This window comes from Monodelphis domestica, chromosome 8 (genome assembly GCF_027887165.1).
Source record: "Monodelphis domestica isolate mMonDom1 chromosome 8, mMonDom1.pri, whole genome shotgun sequence".
NCBI classification, from domain to species: domain Eukaryota; kingdom Metazoa; phylum Chordata; class Mammalia; order Didelphimorphia; family Didelphidae; genus Monodelphis; species Monodelphis domestica.
This window is the reverse complement of record NC_077234.1, coordinates 7,856,425-7,877,430: the sequence shown is the minus strand read 5'-3', so window position 1 is coordinate 7,877,430 and position 21,006 is coordinate 7,856,425. Positions and strand designations below refer to the sequence as shown.

General features: G+C 47.8%; 1 protein-coding gene across 4 annotated transcripts in view; it reads left to right on the top strand.

Annotated features, from left to right (window-relative positions):
* Positions 1-21,006, top strand: part of TP63 (tumor protein p63) — a 237,211-nt gene that overhangs the window by 64,532 nt on the left and 151,673 nt on the right. For all 4 annotated transcript variants that reach the window (XM_007502469.3, XM_056807507.1, XM_007502470.3 and 1 more), the window contains exon 3: positions 9,601-9,733. In XM_007502469.3, the coding sequence (XP_007502531.1) occupies positions 9,601-9,733 (133 nt within the window). The remainder of the gene's footprint in view (positions 1-9,600; positions 9,734-21,006) is intronic.

The following is a 21,006-nucleotide window of genomic DNA, read 5'->3' as shown; positions in this document are numbered from 1 at the left end:
GTCCGCCATTTAGGACACGTTCCAACCACTTGGGGTTACCAGATGAAAGGCCGATTTTCTTCCAAGTAAGAGATCGTCCTTGTTCAACAGGAGATTGTCTCCATGACCGCAGGGCTGTTAACAGTTGAGCAGCCAGAGTATAATCTCCCAGAGGACAGGAACTGGTTATTGTTTGTCTGTCCCTGGCTTAATACTTGAGACGCTTAAGAATATAACAAACCAAGGAGAACTCAATTCCCTCTGACAAGGTATTTAGGTATTTCCTCCACTAGCACAGCTTGTCCAATAGTAATTGTCCTGAGTAGTTTTGTTGCAAGAATTCGAAAAGCCTGTGGCCAAGCCTCTCACTCCTGAACTAGGCCAGTGCCCAGGTAAAGGACACACTGTCCATCCCTGACTGGACTGAACCCGTCTTCAGCGTGGTGCAGGGCCTTCTGGGGTCCCTTGGGAGCCATAAAGTGTCTGTCAGTGCCAATGTCCTGGAGAGGACTCCAGTGGGAGCAGTCAGGTTTCAGATGATCGATGATAATGCCTTAAAACAGGCAGACTCCCTCTCCAACTTCATGGCCTTCTGATCAGCAAGGGTTCTCGTCCCTAGTTTCCAGAAGGAAATTTCCTCTGAGACCCAATAGGACCAATTGGAAAAGAGAAAATGGAGGGCAGAAATGGAAACATCAACTCTAAACTGGCTCTTAGTGTATCACCAAACGCATAGTACCTCCATCTTTTCCCGGACCTGTTGTGATCCCCAGTGCCCCTCCACATCTCCCATTCCCCTTCTAGACCTAACTTCTGCTCTTTTTGGAAATGCCTCTCCTACCTTACTAATGTAAATGGGTGAATGAATGAATGAATGGCCCTGGTTGAGCTCCATGAATAGTCAGTTACCTATGTGCCTGGGGACCATGTGACGCCATTTTTAGGGAGCCTCCAAGATCACTCCCCACTCTGACTCTTGAGGTTAGAGCAATCAGTTTCATTCTTTTGGCTTAACATTGCTTATCTCAGGTAAAAATCAAATTAGACCTGGGATTCATGAAAATGCCCCCCAAGACACACATCCACACTCCCCATGGTAGTTGAGGGTTTCTTGTGTATTGTGCAGAGGGCAGATTCGATGGGGGAAAGGGCTAGTGGCTGGCAAAGGATGGAGTGGGCATGATCTTGGAGGGGGTAGTAAGAGGTGCAGAAAGGGGGGAGTCTGAGTCCTTCCTTATTTGGCCTAGTAAGGAGCCAGTGCTTGGATCTGGGTGGACGATGGAAAATTCACGTCCGGTGCTGCTGCTGACAATTCTATTGAGAGATCTGACCTCTCTACCTCTGCCTCCCTTGGTCATGAGATGGCCCCATGGATGAGCTCACCTTCCTTGGGTCAGCGGGAAAACATGTACAATCCCAATGTGCTAATGGAGGGCTTGGCCTCTGCCTTCTCTGCCATGTTGGTGATCAGGCTGACTCCATAGTTAATACTAGGAACATCTGCAAACAATGACAAAATCTCCCCATTTCAGGTCAGACGGTGGCCATTTTAGGATTTCTCCCTGACATTGTCTTTCTTGTCTGGACTTCTAGTGTCCTCGTATGTAAGTCAGAGTGAAAAGGAGTCCATAAACCTCTTTGAAGTTCTAGAAAACAATGTGACAAGGAAGAAGCAATATGCTGTATCACATGACCAGAATACCATACGATGTACTGTTGGTTCTAGAGCTGGAAGGGATTCCGGACGTCTAGGCTAACTCAAACCCCATTTTACAGATGAGGAAACTGAGGCTCAAGAAGATTATACCTTAGCTAGGATTTCAAACAAACAAAGAAAGGCCAGTATATCAGCCAATAAGGGCTTGGACCCATTGTCAGTGAAGCTCCTTTCCCTGGACCTCACAGTTCCCCTTGCTCTTGAAGGGAGATCCTTCAGAAAAGGTACTTTCCTTGATCCTTTTCCTGAGCAAAACTTAATGAGTGGCAGAGAAGGAGTGAGAAGGAGACGAAAGCCGATGCCCAACCCCAACATTGGGGCTGATGTGCATCTAGTCAGGAGCCCAATTTCATCCTTGTTATTTTTAAGATAATGACGGCTACATCTTCTCCACGGTGGCCAGACTTCTGATCATCTCCAGAAGGGAGGAGCTGAGGGCCCTCAAAGCCTGGAAGGCCAGGGAAGACCAGCATAAACATAGCAAAGGAGGCAACTTTCCAAGCCTACGAGCTACAGAGACAAGTAGGCAGAGCTCCTCCCCTGGAGTTCCCTATCCATGGGAAATCATAAGTCCAGTCTATATCCTATTAGCTAAGGGTGGGAATAACCTAGAAAATAACTGTGACCTACAGCCCAGTGAACTACAAAGTGTGTCCTGCTGACACTGAGCCTGGTGGCAGGAACGCATTCTCACAAAGCCCTGCCTCAGATGACAGAAAGACAGCCATGTGAAAGGATGCTTAGCCGTTTTCTATTTGGCCCCAGACGGCCCAACTGAGAAGAGAAGGAAGTTACAAAGAAGGCAGATTAGGCTCTCAGAAAATCAGAAATTCCTCCAATGAAGGCCGTGGCAGAGGGCCTGCAAGTCCTCTTTTCTCGGGAGAGATGACAATGCATTGGTGTCTGTCCATTCTTGATGAGTCTTTTGGCCTTCCTCCTCCTCCCTGTCTTCTTTCCTGTAGGTCACAATTGCATCGGCCTCAACCATATCCATCTGTTTTCCCTCACTTTTAAAAACTCCATGACTAGCTGCTTCCTTTGAAAACTCCATTTTCTAGGTGTCGTCCCTTGTGCCTTCAAACATTAGCCATCATCAGAAATGTTCTGTAGCCTGCTTAGATCCATCTTTGCCCATCAGGTCACCTACAGATAAGGAAACTAAGGCTTCTCGCAGGTGACAGCTACAACTGTGTCGTCACTGAGATCTGAGACTCAAACTCGGGCCTTGGTTCTCTAAAACATGGCCACTCTTCCTCTTTGGGAGGGAGTATTTCCTGACATCATATCTAAAATTTGCCTCTTTGGAACTGTCAGTCATTGGCCCTCTGGGACCAAAAACAATAGATTGACTCCCTCTCCCCATCTGACTGTCCTTCCCATTACTGATGCACAGTCACCATGGCCTTTGGCAAAAGAGACCTTCCCATGCTCAACATCCTCCGTTCCTTCTACCCATCCTCAGATGACACACCAAAGAGATTAGTAAATAGCCAAGCATGGTCTGGACCCCAGATTCTTTGCTAGAACTTAAAGTTGAGGAATTCCTAAGAAAGGAGCGAGTGTCATGTGACACCTCACCTTAGTCTCCCCACCTTCTCATCACTGGAAGAGTCCACATTCCATTTGAGCCTCTTCCTGGAGCTAGCCATCCCACTGACTGGCATGGCACCTCTTGTGCTTTCCCTGGTCCCATGGTCCAGTGTGCTGCCCCAAGGATGGAGGACCTGCTCTTCCTTCTGGCTACCCACACATCATAACCTCAGGGTTGCCTCTGATGGCTTGGTTTGTCAGGTCTCCAGATTTTAGATGTCATAGCATGTCCAGGGAGCCCCACCCAGCCCCACCCTGCTGCTGCATGGAATTTTCTATTTTGGTCCCAAGTCTTCGTAGAGACCAATTAGAATTATAGTCTACCCGAGACTCTGGTCCCCTTGCAGCAGTATCCCTTGGGAGCTCCTTTCTCCTTGCCATGTGGTCCCACTTTGACTTCTACCGTGTAGAAGTATTTTATGAAGTCAAACCAAAGGTTTTTTCTTCCTCTTATCCCTCTTCTCTCTTTGAGTCAAGTAGCCTTTGTTCCTACAGAGAGTAGAGAGGGCAGAAGTCTGGTTGCTCTTTGCTAAAAGAGAAGGGAAGGGACCCTCTAGGTAAGTGATGATTTGGTTTGGATCTCAAACACAGCAGTCATTAAAATAGATCCAGTCCAGCAGAAATCAGAGTGATGAAGCATCTGTGGGCAGGAAGTCAGAATGAAATCATCCCAGAATCCGGAAAGGAACCTTGAGCACCTTGAGTGATTCTAGCCTACTTGGCCAAGGCTCCTCTTGAAGGCAGCCCCCAAATGTGTAAGCCAACTTCTGGCTGCAGACCTCTCCGGAGAGAGTCTCTGCTATTTCAGCAACATTCCTTCCTCTTTTGGCCAGCTCTGAATGTTCAAAAGCGTTTCTCTCCCTCCAGTCTAAATGCCCTCTTTGCCCAGGACTCCTGGTTCCACCCCCATTTGCTCCTTTCTGAAATTGGAAGTGCACAACTGAACGAGGCTAGAAGCCCTCTGAGGTCCCTTCCTGCTGGCTGCAGATTAGTGGACCGACAGACATATGCAGAGTTGGAGAAGTCACTTCCTTTTCTTGGCCTCCTCTTCCTTCTCTGTAAAATGATGAGGCTGCATGACATCTGAGGTCTCGTCTAGTAAATAATCATCAACTCCCCTCTGTAGGCCTCAGTTTATTCTTCAATGAAAGGAAGAGTTTGGAGCAGATGGCCCATGACATCCCCTCCAGCTCTAAGTCTAGAAACCTCTTCCCAATCCCTGATGCAGACTTAGGAAGTGGGGTGGGAGTCAAAGAATTTCGACTCATCGTAGCTCTATGTGGTAGATAGTACCTATTTTCCAGGTGAGGAAACCGAGGCTTAGGTAAGTTAACTGACTAGTTCCATGGCCAGAAGACCAAGACCCAGCCCCAGTTTGTTTTCTTTATGGTCCATCTTCTGCTCAGTTTACAGTGATTGAGTGGGCTCTTGGACCTCTAGCATTACTTGCAGATCTTTCAACTTCCAATCACAGAAGATATTCAATTGCTTAGTCTCTCTTTCTCTGCCCCACAAGGCCAGTGCAATAATTCCCTGAGATAATGATAAGCAGAATAACTCACATTTCCCCAGCACCTACTCTGGGCCGGGCTCTGTGCTAAGCACATCACAATTCGTATTTCTTGATCTTCCCAACATCCCTGGGAGGTGGGGGCTGTCAATGTTCTTATTTCATAGATGAGACAAACTGAGATGAATCGATTTGCCCAGGGTGACATAGCTAGGGAGTGTCCGAGGCTGAATTTGAATTCAGGTCTTCCTAGCTCCAGGCCTGCTACTTAGATCATTAGAGGTATCTATTCTACCTAAGTGACTTAATGCCAGCAAGAGTGGAGGCTACCCTAAAGTTTATTGTGAGGATCAAATGAGATAATATTATTAAAGCGTCCTGGGTTAATGCTTTTCCTCTCATTGGAATTGGTCTGGAAGGTGTCCTAGAGATCAAGTCTAACCCCAGTCACTTACTAACAATGTGAACTTGAGCAAATCCCTTAACTGCCATCTGCCTCAGTTTACTCAACTATAAAATGGGGATCATCACAGCACCTACCTATCAGAATTGTTCTGAGCATCATCAAAAGAGGCAATATTGGTAACGTTCTTAGCACACAGTAAGTGATTAATAAATCTTTATTCCCTTCTCTTCTCCCTTCCCATCCTCTCATCCCAACCCTTCATTTTGTAAACAGGAAAACTGAGGCCAAAAGATTAGGCATGAATCATAGCACTAGAGAATCTGAGTGTTAGAAAGCACCTGAGACTATATCTAGGCCATACCCTTCTTAAAGGAATATCCAGTAAGACATACCTGAAGTGGTCCTCTAGTCTCTACCTGATTGGCAGTTTCCAAGGACAGGACACTCAGTACCTCCCATGACAACCTAAGCCGCTTTGTTACAGCTCTCAGTGCCAAGCAAGCTTTCCCTTTCCCTGATTTCACATTTAAATTTCCATCTTTACAACGTTTGTCCATTGGCCCATGCATTCCTCTGCCATGTGATAGCCACTCCCACTGCTGGGACACAGCCCCCATTTCCCATGGCAAGGTGGTTTTTCTCTAAAATAGATATTCCCCACTCCTTTTACCCTTCCTCATATAACCTGCCAGAGAGATAATTCCAAGCCTGGGATTAGAACCCAGGTCTTTGGACTTCAAATCTAGCTATTCTTCTGCCCTACACCCTGCAGGCCAGGGTGGAAGCTGTATCAATGCAGTGTGGCATAGCTTTCCTTTGGAGGGTGAATATTATGCTGGGGTAGGAGGAGGGACACTTCTGATGTTTTTCTCCGGGTCCCTGGAATACAAAGTCAGTTTCTCCAATGATCAGTGGTATTCATGAAGCATCTACTCTGTGTGAGGCTCTATGATGGGTGCTTAATAAAGACCCAGTTCCCTGTGGACCTTGGTAATGACCTAGAGACTAGAGATTCAGAGTGTCTCTGTTACCTGGCCACAAGGAAGACTCAAGAGACCACTCCATTCAGTTCCTTCCTTTCACTTTAGAATAGTGAACACTAAAGCTGCAAGATGGGCTGTGCCTTGCTGGGTTCACAAGTGTCTGAAGTTGAATTTGAACCCAGGTCCTTTGACTCCAAAGTCCTCACTCTTTCCATGCCCCTCATCTATCCGCATGGACGTGGATCCTTTTTTCTCTTTCCATTCCTGAAGAGCCTCCATGTTTCTCCTGGAGAACCACACAAAGGGATGAGCCTATTGCTAGAACGTCATCATTAAGATAGTAGTGATAGCAAGCATCTTAGAAGTTTGAGTCCATCACCCACCTTTGACAGAAGAGAAAAGCAAAGCCCAGAGAGAGGATGTGACTTGCTCCAAACTCCCCAGGCCCAAGATTTGAAACCTGCCACTAACAGACATTTTCCAATGGGTTTCTTGGCTATAAAAATGGTGTTATGACATCATTTCTTATAGCTCAGCTTTCTTTCTGCGTCATCGATGAGCTCCTGGAGTGTAATTCTGCTTCTTGTACTTCCTCCTTATCCAAAGATTGAATATTTAGATCAGGAAAAGACCTTTAAGGTCAGAAAACCCAATATTTGACAGATGAGGAAACTGAGGTCCAGAGAGGTCAATGACTTGCCACTTGCCAATGGTCATGTGGCTAGTGAGTAGACAGGTTGGAATCCGTGCTCAAGCACCACATGGCTGCCCTTGCCTATGGAAGCACACAACATCAGATTTCTATTCAGTAGAATTCAGAGGGAGGAATATAGAGGAGTAGAGACTGGAAAACAGAGCCAATGTAGCAAGGAAAGGAAGATGGCAGGGCAGCCTCATGGGAAAGAAGCTCTGGGGCTGGGCTTCGATCTCAGGCCTCTCATTCCTTCCCCTCAGACAGCTTGGTCAAGTCACGAGTTTGTCTATCTGTCTAGAGAGTGAGCTGCCCCTGCCAGGATGCTGCAAAGGCAGAGTCCCTTTTCCTCCCAGCCTTGGATCTCCGGCATCCATGCTGGGAACGTGGTGGCCGAGCCTGTAGTTCAAGAGCCTCCTGAGGCCAGGGCCACCCATTTCAGCTGGGACACCGCCCCCCCTCCCCCGCCCCATCAGTCCTGGGATCTCTCATCAGCTCTGATGCCAAACTCAAACACTTTCTCCGTTGTTGTTTTTAATGATACTCATCCTGATCTGATTAAACTGTTTAGCTGTGGCCGGGAAGGTATGGATGAGTCAAACCCTGGATGTGGGGAGAACGGGAGTGGCCTGTAGGTGGGGACAGCTGCTGAGTGACACACACTCCTGGCCAAAAGAGCATGAAATACAACACACCCCTCACTGGTGTTGTGTGTGTGTGTGAGAGAGAGAGAGAGAGAGGGAGAGAGAGACAGAGAGGGAGAGAGAGAGAGAGACAGAGACAGAGAGACAGAGAGAGAGAGAGACAGAGAGGGAGAGAGAGAGACAGAGAGACAGAGAGACAGAGAGAGAGAGAGACAGAGAGACAGAGAGAGAGAGAGAGAGAGAGAGAGAGAGAGAGAAGAGAGAGAGGGGGAGACAGAGAGACAGAGAGGGAGACAGAGAGAGAGAGAGAGAGAGAGAGACAGAGAGAGACAGAGAGAGAGAGAGTGTGTGTGTGTGTGTGTGTGTGTATGTGTGTGATGGACGGGCATCCGCCCTTACTGGACAAAGAATCCATTGGGTACATTAGCAGCTTCTCTCCGATATCAAGTCCAAATCTTCTCTGTAGCTTTGACCCATCACTCCTAATTCTGCCAAGCAAACCTATTTACTTCCTCTACCTGTTTATACTGGGCAGCTAGCTGAGGCAGTAGAAAGAGTGCTGGGCTTAGAGCCTGAAAGACCTGAGTTCAAATGAGGCATGGAGACCTTAGTGGTGTGACCTTGGGTAAATCATTGAACCTTATTTGCTTCAATCTCCTTCTCTGTAAAATGAGCTGGAGAAGAAAATGGTGAACAGTTCTAGTATCTCCAACAACAACAACAACAACAACAAACCAACCAACCCAAATGAGGTCAGGAAGAGGTAGAGAGGACTGAACAGCAGCAACAACTCCTCATTTCCTGGGTCATCTTGCACCCCCAGTTTTTCCTTCTCTCATCTAAACAAATCCACTTTAAAATGGAAAGGCTTTTGTTGATGGTTTCCAAAGGCCTCCCTGCCAAAGCAGCTTGGTCACGGGTTCAAGTGTCCTGGGGCCACTCTGAACTGTTACAGCTGACAGTAGCCCAGAAAAAATTGGCCAAGTCAATGAGTCAGTGAGCATTTATCATGCAACAACTCTACTCCAGACACTGCTAAGTGCTGGGCAAAGACGGGGCCTGCCCTCTGACAGCTAGCAATCTAAGGGAGAGAAGTAGATGGGCCCAAACTTGGTAGGCTCCTTCCTTCCAGTCATTTCCCGAAGCACAGCTTGGAGTTCCACTGAATTACAGCCAAGGTGCATTATTTCTTTCCAAGGAAGAACTTTCTGAGAATGTAGGATCATTTGTTCATCAGAAAAAAAGAAAGGGGGAAAAAAGAATTGGAAAAGGAAATGAAAATTCTTTAGGGAACTCAATGGTTTACTCCACAGCCCGTGTGTGTGATTCATTAACAACCCTGATCTCTGAATTAGGCTTTAAAAAACACATATGTTGGTTAGTAATGGTCCTGGACTTGGGTACTCGTCTGACTATACATAGACATGCAATTAAACTAACAGAGACAAGGAGAGCAAGAGACAGAGGCAGAGGCAGAGAGATTTTCTTCCAAGCATGATTCTAGCAATTGCTTTTCTAAGGAAGCTTCTATCCAAATACAACAAGGTTCACGAAGAGTGAGCCAGTCATTCTGTGAAATCTTTGCCCTTTAAATGATCGATGAATTAGATCATGGTATAATGAGATTTTCAGTCTTCCATAGCTCCCTTCTGCTCTAGGAGAGATTAGCATGGCGGAGAGCTAGAAATAGACAAAGAGGGAAGCAGGAACAAGAATTGTACTAGGTTGGGCCAACATGAGTCTTATTGGAGGGAATATTTAAATGGATGCAACCCCTGCTCCATCTGGATATTTTTAGCACATTTTAATGCATTTCCTCGACTCTAAACTCTAGCGGGGAACATTTCCTTTTTGGCTCAGTGTCTTGCACACAGTGGCTGTTTGGCGACCTCCCTTCCAAATCTCAATGCTAGATGATGTAACTTTTTTTTTTCTTTTTCGTCAACATAGGAGGTAAGTCACATGGAAAATTTACATTAAATACGGTTCTGCTTGTGCTTGAACTCATGAGACATCATGAGAATTTCATGGTTTTCTCTGTGTGTTCTCTCATTTTTATTTTCTTTCCATTTCTCTCTAGGCCAATATGCTCTGTACAACCCATTGATCTGAACTTCATGGATGAGCCAACAGCCAATGGCACCACCAACAAGATTGAGATCAGCATGAATTGTATCCGGATGCAGGATTCGGATCTGAGTGACCCAATGTGGGTGAGTGGTAGAGAGGGATGGGTCCTTTCTGTGCACTCTTCAGTTCTAGTCATCCAACCGTGACCTCTGTGAGAGGGGGCAGATGACTCGGGAAGGGGAGTACTATTCCTAATAATGAACATTTCTATAGTGATTTAAGGGTGGCAGAGCTTGGCATTGACCTTCTCTCATTGAGCCTCAGAATAATCCTAGGAAACAGAGTCTACAGCTTTCATAACCCCCATTCTATAGAAGAAGAAATGGAGGCTAACAAAGAGGAAGTTATTTGCCTGTCCTCCCGGCTAGTAAGTGTCAGAAGAGGGATTATAATTGAGGTCTTCCTGACTTTGAATCCAGCACATCCCACCCCTCCTACGGACCTGTTTTCCAACTGTAAATGAATTGTACCAAAGGTAGGATGCAGGGTTTAAAGAGGCCTCATAGATGATCTGGTCCACCCCCTCCAAAGCCAAGTACTAGAAAAGCACAAACAATAAATAGCAGAGTCTAAATCTGCACCCAGGTTCTCTGACTCCAAATCAGTGCCTTTCAGGTCCTGAAGGAAGCTCAAACTTCAATTCAAAAGAAGCAATATTGTGAGGCTCAAATGAGATCATGTGGGTAAACATTAAACTGACATAGAAAAATGAGTTTATATCATCATAATTGATCGTGACACCTAATGAAAGATAAAATACAATATGGAGAATCTGTTCAAGAGTAATTTATGGGGGGCATTGAGTTCCCCACACTGAGAAAGCAGACTCCCTACTTTTGACTCCCTCCAGTCAGTTACCAGGAATGTGTCTCCTTCTTGAAGATGTTTTCTTTCCCATGCTCCTCCTCTGCTGGTTGCCCCCTTTTCAAGTCAACATTTCTGAATTTCTGGTGGTTGATCCTTGCCTCCACCAGTAGTTACATATTGGCTGAAGGAAGTCATTTTTTGTGATTTAGGATTATTTTTGCTTGCTGTTTATTAAAAAAGCTAGAGATGGTGTGTGAAGGAGGGTATGTAGGTCTGTGCTTCCCAGACAGCTACCACACTTTCCACAGCCTGTGCCCAGAAGGGTTAAAGGAGGTATCCAGGAAATGGGTACCAAGTTACCCAATCTGTGGTGCCATTGAGGATTTTATGTCATATTGACTTCCTTTCATATGTGATGGTCAAGTTCCTTCATTCCAGTTACTTATGTGTTAGTCCCAGTGCTTAAAGGTTCGGTCACTTCCCTCATTATTGTTCATTTCATGCTTCTTGATTGGTTGAATGTTTGTAGTATCAGGGCTGTGAATGGGCATTTGACTTCGATTCGAACTCACATTTCAGGAAAGTGGTAGTGGTGGTTGTAACTAATCATCATAATCACAGAAAGGAAGACCACTATTTCATTGGAATCTTGTCTATTTTGCAATATTGTGAATACATGTACGGGTCATCTCCGGAACAATGTGCTGTGTCCTTTTTTCAAAACTTAGTGCAAACATTGCCTCTGCTAAGAAGGCCTCCTCAGATTTCCTTTGGAAAGTAGAACCATTGATTGAGAAGTGATTGGAGATGTTATGTAATTTAACTAACTCATTTTACAGAAAAGGAAATTGAGGCATAGAGAGAAAAATGACTTAGACTCACAGGATCAACAGCTCTGGAGTTGCAAGGGACGTGAGAGGGTATCTAGACCAACTTCCTTATTTTATAAATGAAGAAGCTGAGGTTCAGACACAATAAAGGATTTTCTTAAGGTTGCATAAGTAGTAAATGGGTAAAGCTAAGACTTGAACCCTGGATCACTGACACCAGTTAACACTCCTCTCTTCTATTTCTCCCAGGACTGGGTGTGCACTTGAATTGTCCTCATTTGTACTCATGTCTTAGCCTTGTGATTAGACTATAAACTCCTTAAGAACATAGTCCGGCTCATTTTTCATCTTCATAGCTCCACCTCCAAATAGGGATTATGTATTTAATAAATGTCAACAGAAAAGAACCCAGGTTGGCATGTCCCTTGGAAGAAAGAGCCCCAACTCTTCAAACAAAAGGTCTAGAATGAAATTCTGCTTCTGATGATACTGTTTGTGACATTGGGGAAAAACCACTCTCCTCTCTGGGTCTCAGTTTCCCCATCTATAAAACCATGTGGCTGACCTGGCTGGTCTCTGAAGTCCTTCCTACTCTCAAGATGATAATCCAGTGATGTTTTCAGAATAGGATTAGATCTGTCCAAATGTGCTTTTATTGACCATCTTCTTTGGGAAAAGGCATTCTTCTCCAGAAAGTCTCTTTACTGGCTGGCTGACATTCTCCTCTAGGTCCTGCCTCGTCCTTTTGTTTACTGGGGCAAAGAGCCTCCACTTCTCTGCCTTTGTTCCCTCTCATGCCATACAGGTCAGCTCCCCAATGTTTTTTTTTCTTTCTGGTGAGAGGAATAGGAGGGGGGTAATTCCTGTTTGACAAAGCATGACCATTGGATGTCTTCTGTGTGTGTCAGAGACTCACAGCTTAAGCTGCCTTCCTTCCTCCCCCAGCTTTCTTTGGAAATACCCAGATTTGCCATTTTGAGGTCCATGTTTTACTCCTATTAAAAAAAAATACAATGATATCCAGAGGAAACCTAGTGAAAAGATCAGGACTTCCCTCAGATCAGGGCCTGAAGAGTCTCTCCACCATGATGCTTGGGGACAAATGTGACAGCAGAGGGCACAGCATAACCAGAGGGAGCCGAAAGGAGAAGACAAGGGAGGTGGCTAGCAGTGCAGGCTTTGCTCCATGTGAACTTCCTAGCCAATGAAGGCAGATATGAGCCTCAGACTCTGGGCTGCCCTATTGCCCAAAGACTTTCTTACCCACAAGACATCTGGCTACATACATGTCAAACTACTCGCCTCCTACACACTCAATGATCTGCTACTCCCTGCCCATCCCATTCCTCCACCTTTCATGAATGGATTGCTTAAAGATTCAATTAGTTGGCTTGGGGTTGGCCATGTTAAGTTTATAGTACTTTGGCTGGTAGGTGGCTAGCGGACTAATCTCAGAAGTACTAATGATGAGGCCATTCGACGCTGATAATGATGGAAGCTCTCTGGCTAAATGAATCTCTCAAAGCACCCGGCCTTTGTGTTTGATGTATGTTGAGGGGGGGAGGGAAGGAGGAAAGGAGGGGACCGGGCACTAGGTGACCACCAGATGTGGTACGGGTTTATATTTTTTGTGGAGGAGAATAGAAGATCTTTTATCTTCACGTTTCTACCTTGGGGTCCTGCTCCAGGGGGGAAAGCATGACATTTGGAGTCAGAAGATCTGAATTCTGAAGCCTCTGTCACATGCTGCATGTGTGACCTTGAGCAAGTCCTTTAAATTAGGTTTTGATGAGTGACCTTGAAGGATCATCCTCACTCTGAATCCATGGTCCTTTGACTAAGACAATGAAGGTTATAAAGCTAATACATACATATATATATATATATGTAGCCAATGAAGGCAGATATGAACCTGAGACTCATGTTATTTCTGGGTACCAACATGGTATTTTACCCATAATACCTTCCCTAGAACTGCAAATTGGATCTCAAACTAGCCATTAAGTCACTAACAGGGCCCTGAGGGAATAAGAGCCAGGGTTAACACTCTCTCTTTGGGGGGAAGATGGATGCTAGTAAAGGGTTCCTAAGTCGGGGCTGTGTTCAGCCGGATGTTCTGGGGAGGTAGGAAAAAGGGGGTAGATGAAACCTTACTCCAGACCTCTTGGCCTACTCCTCAGTTTTGCCTAGAGCTGCCCCCTTGCATCTGTCTGTCTCTGCCCCGGCCCCATGGAGTGCTATCTCTTCCTCAACGAGGCCTTCGCTAAGCTTTGGGACCAGCCTACTCGCCCAGGACCAGTAAACTCTGGGTGAATCAGTGGGCTCAGTTTCTGCATCCTTTCTGCTGGGATGGCAGTGTGATGGCAGGGCTGGTGCTCAAGCTGGCAGGGAATGGACCGGACTTGAACCAAGCAAATGAGAACCATCCTTTATGTGTAATCACTAACAACCCTGCCTGGGACTGCGGCTTTTTAGTGACAAGGGCGGGGACAATTGCTCCTTCTCCATGGACAATTTACCTGAGAACAAGAGGTGTCTAGCTCATGTTGAAATCACCTATGTTCCCACACAAGATCCACAGCCCATAATTCACTGGGATCCTCTCCAGGCAGGAGGCTGCTGTCCTCTGGGACTCTCCTGTGCTCCCAGATTTCTCAAAGCTTCTCGCCATCTTAGGATGCAGTAGGAATGTTCTTCGTTTTCAAAAACCAGTGAAAGCTCAGCCCAAGCAGTTAGATGGGCCCGGAAACTGTGCAGTCTCAAATCTAAGAACTAAATTCTGTTTAGCTTCTGTATAATGTGCAAAAATTGGGAACCCAGCCAAGCTTTTGCCCAATTTTCCAGAAATATGATTCTGTAGGCACCGCGAGGCATGTCAGAAATTTTAAGAGAGGGGAAAGAAAATTGTGAAGCTGAGAAAATGATTTCTCATTTTAACGAACTTGTGACATAGCTTTCCCCTCTAGAAACTAGGCACAAAATTAATGGCTTGGCCATGCTTTGCTGCCATTAATGATAACAGTGATGGCACAGCAAATGGATTCCCCATATTTCTCTGTCCCATGCATTGGTATTAATACTCTGGAGTCATCAATGAGGCAAGGGGAAGGGGACAGGAAGCAGGGCTTGGCCAGAGCCCCTGCAGATTTTAGATGCTTCAGCCTAGAGTCTTAGAGGCTACAGGAATGAGTACTAACTCCCTCGCCTCTGGGGGAGATCTCAAGTTCCTTTTCCTCCCTCTTAAGCATGATTTCAAGACTCCTCAGCATCTTCCTTCCTCCCTGATTAAGCAGGCACTTAAATCTGACAATGACTCCCTTAAAGTGATCAGCCCAGAAGGGAATGCGGTACACCAGGCAGAAGCTGGCTTGTGCTGCGTCCAATGGAAATCCCATCTCCCCTTGTCAGGACACTCTATTTCTGCTAAAACACGATAAAATCTGCTTTGAACAGCAGCCATATCCATATCACACTGTGGACTCAGATCGAGGTCGTAGTCTGCTCATTCTCTTTGGTAGTTTTCCCGTGAGCTCTGGCTAAACCCATCCTTCATCTAGTGGGTGATGTGGGAGTTGGTGAAGGACGACACATTACCGAGGAAGAAGCGGGATTCCGCTGGGCTCTCCCTTCTGATCTCTTTCTCGACTCCTGGTGCTGTTACCCATCCATTCTCTCTAGCTCTGCTTTGGGTCACCTGGACAGTTGGTAAAGATGTCTTCCATGTATCCGTTCAAAGTCTTTGTGCCCATTTGGACTTTTGACCAAACTGGTAGGGGATCTTGCTGAGTCCAGAAGCGGACAGAAAGCTAAGGAGGACCCGGGTTCAGCCTTGCAGAACTTATGCCCAAATGGAGGCAGAAGATGGATGAAGGCCTTGGGAGTTAAGACGAGAGCTGTCCTCGGTCACTTAAACCATTGCCTTGTGGAAGAAGGTTCAGATTTGTCCTTTCAGGGCCAAGAAAGCAGAGGGAAGTAGGATAGGGGAAACCAGACTTGGTCCACAGTATGGCTGCCGATGGTGTTTTCTCCATCAAAGGGCCATACCATTTGCCCCTGGACTATATCACATGTCTTATAGCACCAAGGCCTTCAGGACCATGAAAATCTCAATGTAGGCCCCCCTCCCATCCCCAGTCCTTGGCCCAGGTACAAGAATCCAGTTATACCTCCCATTGGGAGGAGGAGAAAGGTCTTAACAACAGAGGCAGACGAATTCCAGATAGAGTAAGAAATTTCCAGATCCAGCTCAGATATACACATATGTATGGGTTTGTGTATGTTCACACACACACAACTAATCTTTCCACTAAGGTCAAATCAACTGCTTTTTAGAAATAACAGCTAACAATAATAGGGAACATATAGTGTGTTTAAGGAATATGATTTACAAATGGTATTCCTTCACAACAACTCTGAGATGCAAGTGACATGATTCTCCCTATTTTTATTGCTGAATAAACTGTGGCAGAGGCTATGTGACTTACCTAGGGTCACACAGCTAGGTAAGTATCTAAGGCAGGACCCAAGTCCAGGTTTTCCTGATTCTATGTCCAACACTTTGTCCACGGCATCACCTAACTGCTTCATCTCAATCTGGGTTCTCCATAGGCATCTCGAGCTCAAAATAGCCTAAAAGGGTTCACTAACTTCCGCCAGTCCCTCAGACCCCCACTGAAAACAGACAAGAACCCTTTCCAAGAACATCTTTCTTCTCATTTTCAAGGACATCAACATTCTAACTTCACTAGCACCTGCCCTATGACAGCTAAAGCATCATGCATTTAGAAGAAGGGAAAGAAGGGAGAGAGGGAAGGAGAGAGAAAGGGAGGAAAGGAAGGGGGGGAGGAAGGAAGCATCTACGGCGTCTGGCACTGCAGAAAGCATCTCATTTAATCTTCACAACCCTGGGAGGTAGGGTAGGTGCTATCGTTTTTGCTATTTTACCATTGAAGAAACTGAGACAAGCAGAGGTTATGTGACTTGTCCCAGATCACATGGCCTCTAAATGTCAGTCCAGATGAGTTTAGGTTCTCAGAGACTATCTAATCTGCTTCCTTCATTTTACAAGTAAAGATGGGGAGTGAGTTGTCTAAAGTCGCCCACGTAATAAATGGCAGGGTTTGAACCCAAGTCATCTGGCTCTTTCCCCTTTCCCAGGCTTCCTTCCACTTGAATAGATTTACCAACTTACAGTCTCCTTATTGAACCTTTCTCTGACTGTCTATCAGAGAGTTACACGTACCTCCTTTAGCCATTGATTCCTATGTCCTCATCTGCCAGGAGAGAGCCAAGGGCCGGGGAGGAGAAATGACCCGGCCATTATTTCAGAAAGATGGAAAATGGGATTTGAACCCAGACCTTAGATCCTAGAGCCCTGATCACAAATGAAATCTACGTGCCCCAAGATTAAAGGCGCCCTGACCTGACCTGGGGCTCTGCATCATTATCTAGGATGGGGTTTCTCTTTAAACGTCCTGGGCCTTCGGCCTGTGTTTGTGTGCCTGAGCACAGGCTGACCTCTGAAGATAACCCAGATAACACTCGGGCAGCTGCTGGCCGATGCTTAGTGCTCCGCAGGGAGAGGCGCTCCTAAGTATGGAGAGGAGCTGCGTAATTACAAAGCAGCCCAGACACAGCTCCACAGCAGAGCTTTCAAGGCTCTAATCTGCCCGCTAGACTGGGGTGTCCATGGAAATGGAGGGGGGGGAGCCTCAGTAAAGGTGCCACTTTGGGGCTGGCTGCAATGTAAACACCCAAAGGAGGCCAAACAAGAGCCCATCTCAGAAGCCCAAAGCCTTGCCCTGTGGCTGCAGGAACCTTGCTCAGGCCCTCTCCGGATCTGAACCGTGGCCTCGGGCAGCACCCAGAATGCGGTGAGCCCTCCCCAGCGTGGCCTCTTCTGACCGCTCCCCTTCACCTCAATTTTAGACAGTCAGGTTGGCACGTGCCCTGCCTTTCCTGTGCCCGAGCAGAAAGAGCCAGGCCCCTCTGCCAGAGCTGGCCAATCCCCACTCCCTGAGCCAGAGGATGGCTTTGTTGGGTTTCCTTTGAAAGAAATGGGCGTGAAGTCATGGCACAGCTGGATTTATCACGCAGCGGAAGGAGGAGTCTCGAAGAGGCTGGCAGCCCCTCGGCTGACCACACGTCCTTCTGGCCAAAGCTGCCCTCTCCTTGGAGGCCACCATGCTTTACAGAGTGTTTCCTATTTCCCAAGAACTCTTCCAGGGCACAAGAAGGAGATGCAGGGCAGCTCTCTGCACTCTGAACGATTCCTTCCACCAGAGCCATGAGCAACTCTGGTAACTTGTTCTTGTAAAAGGTTCCCTCGCACTAGAGAGCACACTTGCCCAAGCGCTCTGTGCCAGTCACTGAACCCTGTTCAACATACCCCTAGGAAGGCCCTTGTCCGGAGAAGGAGCCAGGGTGCCCAGGAGTTAGAGAACCAGGCTTGGCATGAGGAAGATTCATCTTTATACATTCAAGTCTAGTCTCAGACACATCTTAGCTGTATGACCCTGGCTCAGTCACTTAGCTGGGTCTCCCTCAGTGTCCTCCATTGTAAAGGAGCTGCAGAAAGAAAGGACAAACCCGTCCAGCATCTCTGCCAAGGAAACCCCGAATGGGCTCATGGAGCCTTGGCCACGATGCCCTGAGTGTGGCTATGGAGGCCGCAGTTGTGTCCAGGACCACAGAACCCTTCCTGTTCTCATAGCTCATCAGCTTTCAGGAAGAAGAATCACCACCAGGGCCATCTCGGAGAGCCTGCGGTGACGGACACCAGACAGGTAGAGGGGAGAAGGAAGGGCCCAAAGGCTGACTCCTGCCTGGGGAACCCGGGGAGGCAGGGATCAGAGGTGGCCTCACGGAGGAAGCACTTGGGAGGTGAGCCTTGTAGCCTTGACAGGAAGGAAGAACCGGTGGGCAGAAAGGCTGGCGAAGTCCCTCATTTTGCAGAACCCAGAGGGCAGCCCGGTGGCCCAGTGGATAGGCCAGGAAGGCCCGGCTCCAATCCACCCTGTGACCCCCCCCCCCCCCAAGTGCTTTCATCGTGTATGCCTCAGTCTGTTCCTGGAAGAAATGAGCAGAGAAGGCAAAGGCAAACCACTGAAGGGGAGGCCAAATGGGGCCCTGAGGCGTTGAGCCCCGAAGAATGACCAGAAAAGGGTGCTCCATGAGGACACTAGTGGCCAGCAAGTTAAGGGACTTGCCCAGGGTCTCACAGCCAGAAAGGATTTGACTGCATGTTCCTGCCCAAGTCCCAGAGCCCAAGGCCAGCTTTCCGTCTACTTTACGCCATCTCTCCGGCTCACAGAGGACGCCACTCCCTGCCTCTGGCTTGGCAAAGGTGATGGAAAGTGCGCTTTTGTGGGTGGAAGACACAAGGGGTGGCAGTTCGCTATGAAAGTCACTCGGGTGTCCCTCTTTTCCTGGCTGGCTACAGTTTGGCCATCGCCTTCCTTCCATCCCCATCATGGAGCCAAAGGGACTGGAAAGCCAAGCCAAGGCTTTGTTCCCCACGCGGGACCTCACCTGAAGCTGAGTATGCATTTCAGACCTTGAACAAACAGCTCGTTTCATAGAAAGAAGCAGAAGACCCTCCCTAACCCCCCCCCCCCATTTTTTCTTCCTTCTGGAAATTCACAAACATCACTTGACATCCCTCTCCAGGGAGGGGCTGTTTGCCTTTTGCTTTGGAGTTGGCTGGTGGGGAATGCGCTGCCTCGGGGCAGGTGTCTGCCTCCTCTGAAAAGAAGTCCTCTGGGGAAAGTGGGGAGGGGGCGGGTTCTGGGAAATGGGAGCCCCGGGGCTGCGCTGCCTCACACCTGTCTTTAGTCCAACCTGGGGGAGGCTGCCCAAGACTGTGTGCTCCCTGGGGTGGGCTGGCCAGCCCAGGGTCCAGGAGAAGCCCGGGAACTTGACTGCGAGAGCACAGCCAGGCCGCCTTGGCCCCTTCCCCCCTGTGGCTCCTTCTCGCCACAGTCAGTCCTTCCGACCCCAAATTCCCTCCAATAAGCGTCTAAAATAACCGCGACCAGGTCCGTGTTTCTATCGGCCAGCCGGGAAATCTCTCGTGGGCTCCCAGCAGCCTCCTTTCCACGGGGCCGAAATGGCCACGTGCTGTGTGCCAGGCACAGTGCTCAGCTCATTGCAGGGGACGGGAAGGGTGGCCGAAGCCAGCCCTCGCCCTCCAGGAACTCCACTGATCAACAAAGGCATTCTGTGGGGTGAATGGCCACCTCCAGGCAAGAGGCAGAGGTGGAGGGAGGAAATGGCCTGAGGAGGGCCATTATCTTCCTGGGGGCAGGGGGTGCTTTCCACAATACTCCCTGATAAAACGTGTGGGAGGGGGCCTCAGAGCTGGAGCTCTTATGCTTCCCCATAAAGGCCCTTCCACCACAGACTGGCCTTTTGGCTCTGCGGAAGATTCCACTCCAATTCCAGCCCTCCTGTGCAGGGATTCTTTCATCCTCTCCTGTAGGTACTCTGTAGCTATGCCGTCGTTGGCATTTTTCTCTTCCTGGAGGGCTGGGACTGTGTTTTCTCCTTTTGGTGTCCCAGCCCTGGGCCCCCTGCCTGACGCATAGTAGGCGCCTTAGAAATGCTTTTGAATTGACCTGGCAGTGTCAGAAAGGGGGGCACTTTGGCTGGCACTTTCTACCTGGCAGAGTTCGTGAATGGATGCTCCCACATGGGAGAAGCTCCTCTCCTGGCTACGGCTTCCCCTGGCCGGCTGCCATCAGTTAGGCTGGCAGGACCTCTAGGGCTTCACCAGCCTCTCTTCGCCAGCCCTGCAGTTCGAGGCAGCCTGGCCTAGGCATGGCTGGGTAGAGACTTGAGAGCAGGACCCCGGGTTCCTGGAATGGGGCCATTCCTAACCCCCAGGGTGTGTCAGGCTGACAGTTTTCTCCTCCATCCCATCCCCTGCTCCCTGGCCTTTCGTTTTCGTGGCGTTGTTGTTGTTCTGGTGGATACAACCACGGCACCACAGACTTCTGTCTGAGAAGAGCATGTCTGCACTGCCGCCTGGTTGGACACAGGCTGTGTGTTAGGATGGCTGAGCCCAAGTACCCCTGCCTGGCCTCCATTGTCTGCGAATGGCCTCCTAGTCTTGGATGAAACAGAATTCCTTAACAGTCTACAGTAGCAGCTTCTACTGCTTTCTCTTGGTAAACAAGCCTTCTACACAGGTGAAAGCTGATGATCACAAGGTCCGTTTTTGTCCACCACACCCTGGTAAAGTAGAGAGTAGGATACTGTATATTATAATGTTTATTATCTTCCTGTCACAAATGGGGAAACTGAGGCACAACTTAATGAGCCGAAACTCAGGAAAGAAATCCTCCATTTTACCTCCCAGTTGCATGCTTTAGATTCCTATTAAGCCAGGCAACTTGCTATATTATTTTTTTTTTAATTAGCACTATATGACCTTATAAAATTGGCCTTTAAAAAATTACCTTTTTTGTGGGTGGATGGGTGGGGTGTCATGGGATTTTCCACCACTCCAGCTTTATTGGCACATCATGAATTCTATTTCCTGATGACAGGAATAGAAGACTCCTCTTTCCTGCTTTCTATATTTTTGGTGTGAAGGGGAAAATAGCTAGCAAGAGAGACTTCTTTCATTCTAATGACTCCCCCAAATTTGCTTAAATGTTCTTTCTGTTTCCCCCACTCCCTTCCTTCTTTCCTTTCTGAAGTCCTTCATTCACTTCAGC